Source organism: Mustela lutreola, chromosome 14 (genome assembly GCF_030435805.1).
Source record: "Mustela lutreola isolate mMusLut2 chromosome 14, mMusLut2.pri, whole genome shotgun sequence".
Lineage (NCBI taxonomy): Eukaryota > Metazoa > Chordata > Mammalia > Carnivora > Mustelidae > Mustela > Mustela lutreola.
Genome location: NC_081303.1, coordinates 22,232,710 through 22,249,457, shown reverse-complemented (window position 1 = coordinate 22,249,457; position 16,748 = coordinate 22,232,710). Strand labels below are relative to the sequence as shown.

Genomic DNA, 16,748 nt, shown 5'->3' with positions numbered 1-16,748 from the left:
CTTTAAAATGTTAATAAAAGGGTGCCTGGATGGCTTAGTTTAAGTGGCTGCCTTCGGCTCACATCATGATCTCAAAGTCCTGAGATTAAGGCCCACATCAGGCTCCCTCCCTGCTCAGTGGGAAGCCTGCTTCTCCTTCTGCTGCTCCCCCCGTTGTGCTCTCCTCTCCCCCTCAAATAAATAAAATCTGGCAGAAATTTATGCAGAATTTTTTTAAAAATCCTCCCTGAGGCTGTTAAATGTTGACAAATTTGTTATTATATGGTTTCCAAACATTTTTGGGGGGATGGCAATTGAAAAACTAAGAAAATTCATTCTCATTCACTAAGAAAAGTAAAGATGCCATATTGTCATAAAAGATAGATCTGGGTAGTTACAAAAGATGACGTGACATCCTATTACTCTAGCAATTGAATACACGTAAAAAATGTTCTTAATTTTATACTCATAACTTTTTTTTCTGGTATTTCATTCAAAAGCAGATCTTCAAATAGCATTTCACAACGATCTGCAACTGTATTCAATATATCTCTCTTCATTGCCTATGAAAAAACAAAACAAATTACAGTAAGAAATAAAACCCATTACTTTAGATTTATTTTGTTACCACCCTCACCCAACATAATGGACTTTCCTATATTAAATCACATCCACCAAAATAACTATACATCATTCCATTTTTTAATATCCATTTATTTAATATGCTTACTAACCCATTAACAGTTTAATAGCAAATTTGTCTCACCTTCATTTAAATAATTGAAACCAAATAAATTAATGAAATTTTCCATCTAAAGAAATACTGCTAGTGTTTCAAATTAGGAAATGTATAAGCATGATAAAAGTGCCAGTAAACATTTTTTAAATTTCTGAATATCCAGATTATAGAATACTACCTAACAGTATTTCGGATGAATACTTTTCCTGTTATTTAAAAAGTTTAATTTCCTGCCAAAGAAATGATTTCAAATGCACTAATATATCACAATTGTGGAGCACCGAATAAATTTGTATAAACATCAGTTTAACAAAGGCATTTTAAAACAGATATCCTACATATGAAAATCTTGGGACCATTACATGGTATATTTGGACTAACCAATAGATTGGGACTTGATTATCAGTTAAAATCAAATCCATAATTATGATATCTGAGATTGAGAAAAATTTTAGGATTTTTGAATGTTACATTAACATGCTTCTGTTTTTCATATACCAGTTATTCCTTTTGTACCTGCACAGCATCTTTAACCTTGGGTTTATTGCTATGGATATAGGCTCTGCATTTCACAGCACCCTTAAGGTTTACAGAACCGCTGCAGATCTGGACTGTGGCTGTGGATCTGTGGTCTGAATTCAGAAGCTGAAAGACAAAATCTATTTAAGTTCTAATAGCCAACAATTAATTATATGAAACATTTAAACATACAAGCCATTTCTGAAGTGAGAAGAAATTTTTTACTGAACCAAGTGTTTGAAAATATTTCCCATAAATTATTAAAAGGCCTTCATACTCCTCCTTACTAAGTTATATATTATTTTCTGAGTATTTTAAATGTACTCTGAAGTTAAACACAACTACATCTGAATCTTTTCTTACTAACATTACCATCTGAAATACCATTACTTATTTAACATATTCATTAAAAATATATTATTTGCAGATTACTCATATACTGCTAAGAGGAAAAGATATATAAAGACATACATATATATATATATGTATATATATATTTGGTATATCATCTATCTAGTAGGAGATACAAGATATACAATATAAGATTTACACAAAAATAACTGGAACACAGAGGTTGTGATAAATTTGGTAAAATGATAAGCAGTGTAAAGACACTCATTTATTTAAACACCATAGACACTTAACTTCCATAGGCTAAAAGTAATGCTATATGTTCCCCAGCAGCAAAAAGGCAAGTCAACTGTGGTTGTCACCAGAAAATGACATTAGTGGTTGTAAGTAGTCACACTTCCACCTTACAATCGCATTCTTCTGTAATCTAAGAAGTGGTAATTCATGCTTGGTTTCAAGATGTTTCACAGATATTTTTAACCTTATTTTTTTTTTTAAAGATTTTATTTATTTATTTGACAGAGATCACAAGAGAGGCAGGCAGAGAGAGGAAGGGAAGCAGGCTCCCCGCTGAGCAGAGAGCGGGATGCAGGGCTCAATCCGAGGACCCTGGGATTATGACCTGAGCCGAAGGCAGAGGCTTTAACCCACTGACCTACCCAGGCACCCCTATTTTTAACCTTATTATTTTAATAAATGCCAAAACAAGGAGAGCATTAAAACAGTGAAAGTACTACTGGAAGCCTATAAAATCATTATGGAATCAAAAATTGTGATTTTTAAAACAAGATACCCCACAAATGAGACATGGCAAAAATAAAAATTCTAAGTAAACCTAGAATAAATAGGGTCAATTCTGAACAAAACAAGTCCTGCAACTTGTGAATAGTGTTATATGTGCCTTTGCAATAAAGAATAATCAGGAACTGAAGAGGAAAAATGGTGAAGAAACTGAAGGTCTTAATCTGTAACTACTGAAAGCGCATGAACAGTCAATGCCTAATGTAATTCAAGCACAGCTAGTTTGTTTTGTGTGTGTGTGGTTTTTTTTAGGAATTTAAACTTAAACATAGTTAAGTTCTTATTGGTAGAAAATTTGTCACAGACTGAATAGTTCAAAAGGTTCTAAATCTGTTTAAAAATGTCTTTCATTGAACCAAACAGTAGAGTGATAATATTCATATTGTATCTAGAATAAGCTTCCTATGATACTTGTAGAGATCATGGATATATCAATAAGCTCAGGGTGGAGGAAGAGTACTTGACTTCTCTTATTCACTATGCAGAATTTTATACTATTGATGAAACTATTCCATTTTGGAACATAATGCCCTATTTCATCTATTTAATATCTAACATATGTTTTATAGTATATAACACATTTATAATAATATATAATATAATGTAATATAACATAACATATAATAGTGCCCTTATAAATTAGGGCACTATTTTCCAAAAATGACAAGAGTATATATTACAGACTACACACACACACCTACACACACATAAATGAACACTCAGAGAGTTTTCAAAAGATGTAAGGATTAACTTACTCCTTTCTGGTAGAAATGTACCTGTGTTCTACAAAGATCAATTCCTCTTGGTTTCTTTGGACTTTGGTACAAACTAGTTTACAAAGAGACTCTGGGAACCTAACTTGGTCATAAGTTGAGGAATTTCTGTGATGATGATATGGTATTTTGGAAAAGAAAAGATTCCTCTGGTTATGATGACCAAAAGAAACTTTACATAACTGGTAGCACTTGGGGTAGATCTTAAAGTACAGACAGGATTCTGACTGTCTGAATGACAGAGAAAAGATGGCACTGGCAAGACACATGGCTCAACGTTCATAGTAGCAAAGGCTACAGTCGCCAAACTGTGGAAAGAGTCCAGATGCCCTTCAACAGATGAGTGGATAAAGAGGATATGGTCCATACATACAATGTAATATTATGCCTCCATCAGAAAGGATGAATACCCAACTTTTTATCAACATTGACAGGATTGGAGGAGATTATGCTAAGTGAAATAAGTCAAGCAGAGAGAGTCAATTATCATATGGTCTCACTTATTTGTGGAGCATAAGGAATTAGACGGAGGACATTGGGAGAAGAAGAGGAGAAGGGAGTTTGGGGAAATCAGAGGGAGAGCTGAACCATGAGAGACTGTGGACTCTGAGAAACAAACTTAGGGTTTTGGAGGGGAGAGGGGTAGGGGTTTGGGTGAGCCTGATGGTGGGTATTAAGGAGGGCACATATTACATGGAGCACTGAGTGTGATGCATAAACAATGAATCTTGGAACACTGAAAAAATAAAGTTAAAAAAAAAAAGGACACATGGCTCATAAAATCAACACGATTTTAAAGGCACAGAAAGTAAACCTCTGAAACAGTAATTAAGAAATTAATGAGTAAGCATGCTGAGGCTATGAAGAGTCTTGAATTAGACTCTTCTAACTAGATAGTATAGAGCACCTAAGGAATTTTAAACAAGGAGACTAACACAATTAGTGCCTAACCCTTATATATAGTCAATAAATACTTTAAAAAAAAAACCCTAATAAGTAAATAACAAGTGAATGAATGCAAACTGTGATTCAGATAGGATAATCTGAGGTTATATGCAGGATACATTAGAAATATAGAGGATATTCCAAGAGATATACAAACAAAGGTATCAGGAGTTTCAGAAAAAGAATCACTTTGGACAAGACTGAATAGATAGAGACCAGTTAAGAGTTACTTGTAATAATACAGGTAAAATAATAACATTGTAAGGCTAGTGGCTTTAAGTCCATAAGGAAAACAAAAGATGTACTTAACACTGCAAAGTAAGAATCAACAAGACTTGATGAAAGTTGAGGAGGAAAGTGACATTAAATATTTATTGACTACTTATTACATATTAGTCATTTTGAAGTTTCCAGCTCGCTGACCAGTAGAATGATTGATAAGAAGATTTATACTGTATAATAATAAATATTATCTCTCATAATATCTCTCCTATTTTCCCACAGCCTACACATCTACCAACTCCAATTTTACCACTAAAATAATTTTAAGTAAATTAAAAAACCAAGAGGTCATGTAAGCCTATCTAGTAAAAAGCATCTAGGTACAGGAACAGTTTTAAAACAAGGGGCATATCTAAACTCAAAGGTAGTGAGAAGAGAAATTGAGAACACAAAGTTGAATGGCATTAAGTCCAACGACAATTTAGTAAATACTCTATTGTTAAAACAGAGAAGGAAGAAATTAAAATATCCTCTTATGCAAATTATTGTTAAGTCTATTTACTCAGTTAAAAACATATACAATATTTGTGTTATTTGTACAAAATATACAATAAAACATATCCTGTTCTGCATGCATACTTTTGGGAATAATTAGTGGCTTTAACTTTTTATTCTTCAAGATATCCAACTTTCAATTCTGAAAAGATGTATAATTTAAAACAACCATATACAAATATAAAAATTGCTAATAATGTGTGATTTTGACCAAATCAGAGGTGGTATAAACACACTTCAAAACTGAGTATATGACAACTCCTGGCACACCTGTGCACAAATCTTTTTAAGTCATTGGAACTAAAATTGGCTTATAAAACTTACAACCCAAGTAATCACACACATATACATGTTCTTATGTATATATTATATATATGCATGTTATAATATATATATATTTTACACATATATTTTTTAATTGCTCTCTACTGGATGCTAAAATTTTAATTGAGGCAAAAGACCAAAAATAGGTTTTATTAAATATTTTTTTATTAAAATAATGTTTCTTGTAAATAAATTTCCTAGAACCAGACATTTTTTACATGTCACATTTCTAAAATTCTTTGACTCTCTAATTATAAACATAAAAACCGAAACAATTTCATTGTGATTATTCTAAAAAATAAATTATTTTAGATAAGTAGTATTTTAAAATATTTACCAACTGTGTGAGCACTCTGACATCAAAAGAATGACTAGTTGCTTGAACATTTCCTCTAGATTTTTTCTGAAAAAACACAAAAGTTAAAAACTAGATTACTGAGACTGGAGTAGAATACAAAAGACAATTTAGGAACTATCCTACATATATTAAGTAACTTAGAGGAAAAAAATCTTATCACTTGTTTTATATTGTCTTTTTCTACAGATATGTCAATTTGTGTACTATCAATCAATGTGTACTCTTAAAAACCATTAATTCCCTACTTTTATTCCTCCAAAACAAGGATTGGCAAACTGTGGCCTATATGTCAAAGCCAGACTACCTCTAGTCTTTGTAAATAAAGATTTACAGAATACAATCAAAATCATTCATTTACATGTTATTTGTGGCTGCTTGTTCAATTGCTGGAGACCTTGTAGCCCAAAGTCTAAAATATATACTATTTGCTTTTTTACATCAAGTTCATTGACCCTCGCACTAAAGGGAGAGATTACCAAAGCTCCTCTTCAGACATATCAAAGCTATTTTAGAAACCTGTATAGATTCTTTCTATAAAATGGCCAAATTCAGTCTTTAAACTGCTATCGAAGTAAAACATGTACCTTTAGTTTTAAGCAAGCAGTTTATAATTGGGAAATTAGAATTTAGATGACACTCCTTTCTTCAGATTTCAGGATTCCAATTAATTCAGAAATAATCTCCAATCATTTTCTGAAAAAACATTTATTTGCCCTTGACTTTAAAAGACCTTAAGGGGCAGGCGGGGAAAAGACCTTAGAAATAAGAAGTAGATGTAAACTGTTTTCAGGAAGGCAAGAACTAAAAAAACGTCATCTGCTATTTTTCCTCAAGCACAAATAATTTCATTAGTAAGCTGATTTTCTCTCAACTCACCTGTCCTTCTAACAGATCACCATCTTCATCTTTAACTTGTCCATTAATCAAATAAACACCATTTTCTATTTGCTTAGCCCAGCGTGCAAGTCCATTCTTAAAAGGAACACAACATGGATATCTTTCAGATATAATGTCATTTCAATTAATCTCCCTAGGGCCCACTTTTTTCCACCTAATAAACTAAAATGTTAATGTGGTAATCAGTAATGTGGTATTTATTTCTTGAGTTAACATTTTGCCATTTTTTTCCTTCATATATTTTTTAAAAATGTCTGCTTATAGTTGACACACAATGTTACATTAGTTTCAGGTATACAACATAGTGATCCAACTTATTTATACATTATGCTATACTCACAAGTATAGCTACCATCTATCACCACACAACAGTATTATAATATCACTGACTATATTCCCTACGCTTGACTTTGTTCAGTCTCATAAACAATAACAAAAAAGTATATCCCCAAATTTTGGCAACTTAGCCATATTAAATAATAGTTTTTCTAATCTTTATCCCAAATAACATTCATATCACACACTTAGGAGGCTTAATAAGTACATGATCAGAGTCAAATAAAAGTCAATAATTCCCATTATATGAAAATGAGAAAAGAGAAAGACTCTCAAGAATCTATAAAGCAGTACTAAAGAGGAAAAAATAAGCAAGCTCCATTTTTTTCCACAGGAAAAAAGAAGAGAAATGAGATATGAATAAAAGAATGGTATAGAAATACAAAAGGGCTAGAAAGAAGAAAATAAAACTAAAGACCAAGAGAAAAAAAAAAGACCAAACAGTATACTTTTTATATAATTAAATTTTATGTAACTATATTTTACAATCTACTTAACTACATGTTAATCAACAAATATTTATGGAGCACCTATTATGCTAAGTACATTAGTAATATAATGCTGTGCTATCTCTAAATTTCTAATTTGACTGGGGTAATACATTAGTCACCCATAATAATATCATTATAATTAGCATGCAATTTTTGAGAATTATAAAATGAATGGCATAGACAACCAGAATAAAAGCAGATTATCTGTTCAGTGATCACTACAGAAAATTTGTTTTGCCTTGATACCTTTGTATTTTTCTCCAGAGTATAGCTGACAGAAGTGGTAGAGAGCGGGATGTGAATATTAATATGAACTATACACTCTAATGAAAGCCATGAAGTTGACAGTCCATTTTGATACTTCCAATCTGCTGGTTTTGCTGAACTCTTTAGCAGTGGGGAAGGTGGAAAAACACAAGATATGTGACGTAGGTAAAATACATGGATCAATAAAATATCATAAAATGTACAACCTAATAACACATACAAAGTGATATCTAACATATTTGGCCAACTTCTTTCATCACAGGGCACAGGTTAAAACTAAATAGAAATAAATCATGCATTAAATTCCCTATTCTTTAATACATTCCAGGCAGCCTTGGCAATTCCAACCCCCAGTGCTAGGGGGAAAAGAATCAGATAATTCATGTAGAATTCTGACAAGTCCTCTGGTTCTCAGCTGCAACTTCAACGGTGTCAATTTGGAAGCTTCTATGTGGAGCAAATAATCAACTGAGTGACTATCAGGTGCCAGATGTTCTCCTTTTTGTCCTATCCTTGCTAACACAATACTGTGAAGTTAGTTTTTCATATGGTTTTTAGACACCGTAGCAAAATTTTAGTCTGGATTCTTCTAGTAGGTAGCCTGCTTACTAGGCAATGTAACTACCAAAAGCCCAGATGCTTTTACTACCAGCCTCTCAGATATAACACTAAATGCATAAATAGGTAGAGAGGGCTTAAAAAAAATATTTGAACAATGAAAAAAAAAATTTCCCTTGCTTGTAATGAAATTAATCATACTTCAAAATAAAAAGTACAGCTGGTTGTGGACATTGATAGGAAGTGAAAGCACCAAAAATTATTAAAACTAAATAACTGAATTTTATTTTAAAAATATTTTGTAATACAAAAATCTTTAAAAAGCAATTTTTCTTACCTTTGGATCATGGATATCATAAGTTCGACAAAATATTCTTTATGGATTAAGGACAAAAATAACCAAAAAGGGAATTCTTCATAATCAAAAGAAAATAAGCCATCAAAAATTAAAAATAAAGTACATACATCTGAGAGTTTTTATAAAATCATACTTCATATACTAACATATTTACACATATACATCTATATGTACGTTTGCACAAATACAGACAGAACGTGGAAATAAGCATATATATATTCACATTTTGTATAAACTAATATATATGTACACAAAAACTGCTTTGACTATAAAATTTGTGGTACTATTCCCTATTGCTTAAAATCCTGCTAATCACAATGAATAGAATGGAAGCACTTGCAAAATTTTCCTCAAATACACATCCTCTGTAACAAACAGGAGTGCTGGGGTGCCTGGGTGGCTCAGTCGGATAAGCAGCTGCCTTTGGCTCAGGTCACGATCCCAGAGTCCTGGGATTGAGCCCTGCATCCGGCTCCCTGCTCAGCGGACAGCCTGCTTCTCCTCTCCCTCTGCCAGCCGCTCTGCCTACTTGTGCTCTCTATCTCTCTGTCAAATAAATAAATAAAACAAATAGGAGTGCTGTTTTGAATGCAGTCAAGTCTGAAAATGTTCATTGGGTCAAAGGCCCAGTGTACAAAAAACTTTTAAATACCAAAGGAGTTACAAGCTCAGCTTCTGCAGAAATGATCAGTTTTTGAATTTTGTCTTTTCAAGCCCTAATTTACTGGTTCCTCGCACCACTTTGCTTCCCTGGTGTGGCTGCTCCAGCTTAGGAGGTACTCTTGTCCCTAAAAGATGTAGAGAAAAGAACCCTAAAAAGGCTTTTAGTATCACTTGATCTCAGCTAAAGACATAAAAATGTCTTGGATGTCCTACACTGTCCAGCAGTTTGGAGGTGAACTACCCATTACTTTTAGTCATTATTTTGCCTAACCTGTCAGTTGGGCATTGACCTCTCTGTAGAGGACCTAACTGAACATTAAAAAATGGGGCAGTTGGCTGGTAAGAGCTCAGAAGCCCATTCCTTGCCACCTTTCTCAAACTCTGTAACAATCCTAAAACATGATTAAAGCCATTGTTACGGGGCGCCTGGGTGGCTCAGTGGGATAAGCCTCTGCCTTTGGCTCAGATCATGATCTCAGGGTCCTGAGATGAGGCCCTGCATCGGGCTCTCTGCTCAGCAGGGAGCCTGCCTCCTCCACCCCCACCCGCCTGCCTCTCTGCCTACTTATCGCTGTCAAATAAATAAATAAATCTATCTTTTAAAAAAGATAAATAAATAAAGCCATTGTTATTCTCATTATTGTTGGCAGTCCTGATTATGTATTATTTACAGAAAAAACTTCCAAAATACACCTGTTTTAAAAATACAATATTAATTGGAGCATCTGGGTGGCTCAATGGGTTAAAGCCTCTGCCTTCCGCTCAGGTCACGATCTCAGGGTCCTGGGATCAAGCCCCGCATCAGGCTCTCTGCTCAGCAGGGAGTCTGCTTCCCTTCCTCTCTCTCTGCCTCCCTCTCTGCCTACTTATGATCTCTGTCTGTCAAATAAATTAATAAAATCTTTTTTAAAAAAGTTTAAAAAAAACGATATAAATTAATGTTTTGGGAAAAAAACTTGAAGAATATTATTTTGATATCATATACTTTAAAATATAAACTCCTAAATAAAAGATACTTTTTTGTGGAAGAACAAATGTGAAGTGTCACTCGTTCCGAGATTTCCTCTTCTGTGAAATTCCATAATCTCCTTTTATTCATAGATTTTTCCATAGCAAATACTAGCTGAAAGGGAACAAAACACACATCAACTTAATGCAAAATAAGAGAACAAAAGTAAGTGCAGAAAAAGACAATTATTATGACTCTAAGCTCCCAATGAGCTTTAAGATTCCATGATTCTATCATTAAATTTTGTTTTCTTCAAAACAAAGAGTGAAACTGATTATTAAGCTTTGGATTCCACTTTTAGGAATCTATAAAATCTGGGTTCCAGTTATAAAAATATAAATAACTGTCATTTATCAACTGACATGAGGAATTAATTTGGGATAATTAGCATTTAAGTTTAGAAGTATAGAATAAAGACTGTTTTAATTAGAATGAGAAATGACAAGTGATTTTTTTTTTAAGATTTTATTTATTTATTTGACAGAAAGAAATCACAAGTAGATGGAGAGGCAGGCAGAGAGAGAGAGAGGGAAGCAGGCTTCCTGCTGAGCAGAGAGCCCGATGCGGGACTTGATCCCAGGACCCTGGGATCATGACCTGAGCTGAAGGCAGCGGCTTAACCCACTGAGCCACCCAAGCACCCGACAAGTGATTTTTAATCTACAAAAATGAAGCATGTCACCCATTTGGGATTTCTTATGAACTACCACAAAAGATGTAAGGCACTATGTAAGTACATATAAAATACAGTATCAGCAAACGCAAAGTAAATCAGAAATAGCGACATACATTTATGCCACAAGTAAGAATTATAGAAACATATATTTCATATGAGTAGAGGGGTCATAAATTTGACTCTAAACTTCTTAATCATAATGTACACAGGGACAAGTCTAATCTGTTACCTAATTCATATGGTCCATAAACTGAACACAACTGATGAAAAGAGGCACAACTTTCTTGGTAATGATATCAAAAGAAATTTCTTCAAAGGTGATAGTAGGTAATATAACAAAGTTCTCAACAATGACCTTATGAGAGACACTAGTTTTATAAGGTTACTTCTTACAAAGTTCCTCACTATAGGCAGCAGAAGTAAAGTCAGAAAACAGACACTCAATAATGTCTTTAGCATTTCTTAGCATATAAGCCAAGCAGAGAGAGTCAATTATCATGTGCTTTTGCTTATTTGTGGAGCATAAGGAATAACACGGAGGACATGGGGAGATGGAGAGGGGAAGGGAGTTGGGGGAAATTGGAGGGGGAGACAAACCATGAGAGACTGTGGACTCTGAAAAACAATCTGAGGGTTTTGGAGGGGTGGTGGGTGGGAGGTTGGGTGAGCCTAGTGGTGGGTATTATGGAGGGCATGTATTGCATGGAGCACTGGGTGTGGTGCATAAACAATGAATTCTGGAACACTGAAAAGAAATTTAAAAAATAAATAGGGGTGCCTGGGTGTCTAAGTGGGTTAAAGCCTCTGCCTTCGGCTCAGGTCATGATCCCAGGGTCCTGGGATAAAGCCCCACATCGGGCTCTCTGCTCAGCAGGGAGCCTGCTTCCCCCTCTCTCTCTGCCTGCTTCTATGCCCACTTGTGATCTGTCAAATAAATAAATAAAATCTTTTAAAAAAATAAATAAATACAATTTTTAAAAATAAATACCATCATAGGTCTAGAAATACAGCATTTCTAAAATCTTGCTTGCTTGTTAGGAACAAAAATGATACAAAAGGAAAAGGAAAAGAGGACCAACTGTATCTCTCTAGCACTGAGGCTATGTTCACCCGATTCAATCCAGTGCCAAACACAACAGGATGCACAACCACTGCGATTAAAAACACATACATTTAGATGATATTTCAAAATGTCAAAGAAGATGAACAACTGTCAAAGATATGTTTATTTAAAATGGAAAAAACATCAGAAATTTGAGTAACTTGCCAGAGACAGGAATATTTCCATTTTCTTCCCTTTCTCCCTCAGGTACAAATTACAAAGATTTAATGAGGGACATTTGACAGGAAAGGTTATAAAACTGGAAGAATCTGTAGAAACTGTGATTCTTATTGGCTGCACACCAGAAAATGTTTTTTGGAGATTCTATGGGGTTTTACACTTCTCAAGATTATAGGGTCCCCCCTCTCTCAGGGTGGGGAAACAACTTTTAGAAGGCTCCTTTGGATCCTGAGTACTAAAAGAGATGAAAGCTGCCTGCACAAAGTTTGCTTTAGATTTGGACTTAAGGGGAAACAGCTTGTAGACCTTCATATTTATTTATAGAACTATGTTACCCAATTTTCTGATATGGGAATAAAAAAAAGAGGTGACTAATGATAAATACTCTGCCCAGGAATACAGAATAAGTATCTGATAATGTTTTACTCTCAGAATTGTGAGAAAATGGAACAGGTATAGCATCACAAAATCTGTCAATTTCACATTACAGCAATCACATGGAACTAGAAGGAAGCTCTAGCAGAATACTGCTATGGTACAAGAAAAACTGTTAAACCACTATAATTTGTCCTGTAATAGTAAAAAATTATCTTTAAACTTACAGCTGTTTAAAAATATATAGTTTTGATTAAAAATAGAATATTTCAGACTTACTCTACGCAGGGCATTCTGAAAATCATTTCCCATTTCTAAAGTTGTAATGATAAATACTCCAAGAACTAAAAGTCCTCCTGGTAGCATTCTGGACACCTAAAAATAGAAATATAGTATCAGTTAAAATAAGCATTTGTCATTATATGTGATCTTTTTTGTTTGATAAGCTAAATATTAAATCAGCAAACACTCACTGGGTCCCAACTATATGCACAGCATTGAGGTGGGAGCTTTGAAAAATGGGTTAAAGTCTTGAGAAATGGTTGATAACCTGAGGAATGAGGCATTATTATTATAAACAATCTTCCTAGAGTATCCTTAATTTTTTGCCTTTATAACTAAAGCCATTTAATACCATTAATAATGACACCTTTTAATCCTTTCTCATGAGATCAGATTGAAATATCTTCTAAAATTTTTTTAATGGCTTCTACTGTCACCTAAATAATATATAATTTTATCTGCTACTGGTATTTCAGACTCTCTAAAATCCAGCTAATCTGATATGCAGGGCCTCACTTGGCATTATTTTCCCTGAAATACCATACACATATCTGGCTAACTCTATACCTTCTTTCAGACTACTCCCTCAGCCTACACTAACTTTCCCTTACCTTCTATGTGTCTGAATTCTACTGAATACTTCAATGAAAGTCAGCTTGAGGAAGCTGCCTTCCCTGATACTTTGATCTCCCAACTCCCACAAGGCTTTGGTGTAGTTTTCCCATGGAACTTATCATTACTTGTGTGCGATGGTCTGGAAGTTCTTTAAGGGAAGCCTGGGATTTAAAGAGAGGGACTCTGACCTGAATATCCATTGTTTCCTATTTTTTACATTTACTTCAATTTTTTACATCTATTTATTATATTGGGTATAAATGTTATTTCCAATTTTTCTTTAAAATAATATTGTAAAATGCTAGCAAGACTTTCTATGTTCATGGGATTATTTGGTTAGAATCAATTCCTTGAAGTGGGTTACTAGTTTATGAAGTTATATCTATTCTTTTTTTTTCTCTCTCTTTTTTTTTAAATTTATTTTCAGCACAACAGTATTCATTATTTTTTCACCACAACCAGTGCTCCATGCAATCCGTACTCTGTAGTACCCACCACCTGCTACCCCAACCTCCCACCACCCCTGCCACTTCAAATCCCTCAGATTGTTTTTCAGAGTCCATAGTCTCTCATGATTCACCTCCCCTTCCAATTTCCCCCAACTCCTTTCTCCTCTCCATCTCCCCTTGTCCTCCATGCTTATGCTCCACAAATAAGTGAAACCATATGATAATTGACTCTCTCTGCTTGACTTATTTCACTCAGCGTAATCTCTTCCAGTCCCATCCATGTTGCTACAAAAGTTGGGTATTCATCCTTTCTGATGGAGGCATGAAGTTATGCCTATTCTTAAGGTTTTTGACCCATATTACCAATTTGTCCTCCATAATATGTTATTTCTCTTCAAGTGACTGTGGCTAGTTCCTAATAACACATTAACCTTTTTCCACCATCTAAACTCAGAGATAAAGTGCTTTTTGTGTGCATACATAGCACAAACACACACAAAACTGATCAGAAAGTTAAATCTTCTTAGATACCATAGTCTATACCTGAATATATTTAATTGTGTCTCCTTGTGTTTCCCTTTGATTTCATTAATTCTATTCATTATAGTAGCACGTATAAAGCAAAGCTTGACATACAAATAAAGAACAAAGTTTCCATATTTAGCATGGAAATATGCATATTTTCAAAATCACCAACACATAAAAGTAGCCATTTCTTTCTAGAGGCAAAAAAGTCAACCTATTTTGTTATAAAAATTTTCTTTGTATGCATACAGATATGACATACATCTCTCTATACATATGTGTGTATATATGCTATATACATTTGTATAAGTATGTAATTTTATGAGAAACAAAAAACAAGGTCAAAATTATTTAGAAACCATTGGGAATTTAAGTTAAAAATATTTAATATTTTCATGAGAAGGTGATATTAAAAATTTCTTAGATTCTTTTACTACCCACCAACCCCCATCACAAACACATACACACCTACAGATAAACATGCGCCTCTCTGAAAAATTTAAAGTTGATGGGAGATGGAAATGATTACTTTCACCATACTCTCACATATCCTATTAATTGACATAATCTATTCAATGACTACTTTTAAGTGTATTTACTCAGCATTCCCTCTTACCTACTCCCAAATCTGTTTCCTCCTATGAGAAGGCCAATACCATCTTCCTAGACATCCAGGTTAGAAAACTCTGTCATCTTTAGCTACTTTCTCAAATACTCCTCACTCCCAGTCTACTTGGTCCCTAAATCATCTTACTACTAGCTCTGTGACTACAGTGTTTTGGCAATGAAAGTTTAGCTCACTGCATTAGTTAATTCATGCATTCATTTATTCAATTTTGGAGTTCATGTAAACCATGGAAATAGTATACGTGGCACTAAGGATATAGTCATAAACAAAACAGATATGACCTATCCTCGTGAAACTAAGTCTAGTATGGGCTCACATCATCTTTTTTTGAACTATTACAGTAAATGATGTTCAGTCTCTCTACCTTACATTTACATTATATCAAGATATTGAAATTACTTTCTCAATTACTGATCAATCATATTAATTGCTTCTCAAGATAGGGAGCTCTGAGAGCCTACCACAGAGCTACTATCTATCAAAGAAATTCCTCACTTCTTAGGATGGCACTCTAAAACCATCTATAAACTGGCCCCTTCCAGCCTTCTGTCTAAATACATTCTTTTACATACCTGTATTTCAATTATACCCAATTTCTTGCTCTGCCCCAACTCCTTCCCTTAACTTTCATAACTTTGGGTCATTTATTCATACTGTCCTTTGTGTGTTCAATGTGTTCTCTGATTTCTATTGACAGTCCTATTCACCTTACATGTTCAGAAACTTCTGTGAAGCCTTTTGATTCCAGCCATTGGCAGGTATTTCATTATTCAGCATCCTATATTCTTATAGCACTTTCCTACTTTTTCCCCATTTCTCTTGTGGTAATGTCTTTCATTTTGGTTACAACATACATTCTAAGGACATTAAAAAGAACCTAACCAAACCATCATTTTATTCTCTCAGTACCTATATTAAGTATTTGAAACAACCTGACCAGCAACTTAATCATCAATAACAAGTATTATTTTAAAGAACACTTGGAAATAAGCTAAAGGACCAATAACAAAAAGAGATTAAAAAACATAAAGGTTTTTAAACATTAAAAAGCATAAAGGTTAACAATCGAAAAGCATAGCATATAAAATCAAAGGCTTTCAAATCAGACTGCCTGGGTTCAAATCCCAGTTCCATCACTTATTATGTAATCTTGAGTGGGTTATTTAAACTCAAGTAAAAAAATGCTTTTTAAAATTAGACACAAGTAATCAGCAAATGAAAAATATAATCATGGACAAAACAGAACAGAACAGAAAAATTCTTCTATCACTGATATACTACATAAGTTTTGAAAATTTAAAATGAGTATTCTGAGGTCCTAATCTAGTAACCTGAGGATGAAGTGCTTTTGTTCTGTTGGTCAATAAGCACAACTTAACTATATGAAAAGACAAATATGGTAACCTGGTTGGCATGTTCTGTGGCCCATTCTTCATCCAAGTTATCCAACTTAGCTTTTTGTTGATGTTTGAGGTTCTCATTTTGTTCCTCTTTGGGTGGCGTTCTAGTGGCAAGAATGATATAATCCTTTTGTGAAGAACACTTAAAAACAAATTAGAAAAGCTTATTAGAGTGACATCTCATTGAAGAATATAAAGTTCTTGTGACATGCAAAAACAGTAATATTCATAGCAGCTTATATTATTAATACTTTTATTATAATGGAATCTATAAGGAAACCAAATCGTTTTCCTCACACATCATTTATTTATATACTTAATATCACCTCCATATTTGTTTGGGTATCTTCAATATGAATCATATAATGGTC

The 16,748-nt window shown here is 33.8% G+C and overlaps 1 protein-coding gene across 4 annotated transcripts in view; it reads right to left on the bottom strand.

The window, feature by feature from the left end:
• ODR4 (odr-4 GPCR localization factor homolog) overlaps nt 1-16,748 on the bottom strand; it is a 37,525-nt gene that overhangs the window by 15,684 nt on the left and 5,093 nt on the right. For 3 of the 4 annotated variants that reach the window (XM_059146454.1, XM_059146455.1, XM_059146456.1), the window contains 9 exons: nt 16,382-16,519; nt 12,758-12,853; nt 10,153-10,259; nt 8,453-8,489; nt 7,537-7,677; nt 6,443-6,538; nt 5,546-5,611; nt 1,235-1,363; nt 454-542 (listed from right to left, as the gene is read on the bottom strand). In XM_059146454.1, the coding sequence (XP_059002437.1) occupies nt 454-542; nt 1,235-1,363; nt 5,546-5,611; nt 6,443-6,538; nt 7,537-7,677; nt 8,453-8,489; nt 10,153-10,259; nt 12,758-12,853; nt 16,382-16,519 (899 nt within the window). Of the gene's footprint in view, nt 1-452; nt 543-1,234; nt 1,364-5,545; nt 5,612-6,442; nt 6,539-7,536; nt 7,678-8,452; nt 8,490-10,152; nt 10,260-12,757; nt 12,854-16,381; nt 16,520-16,748 lie in introns of all 4 variants that reach the window. The other variant, XR_009347513.1, reaches the window with a different exon arrangement.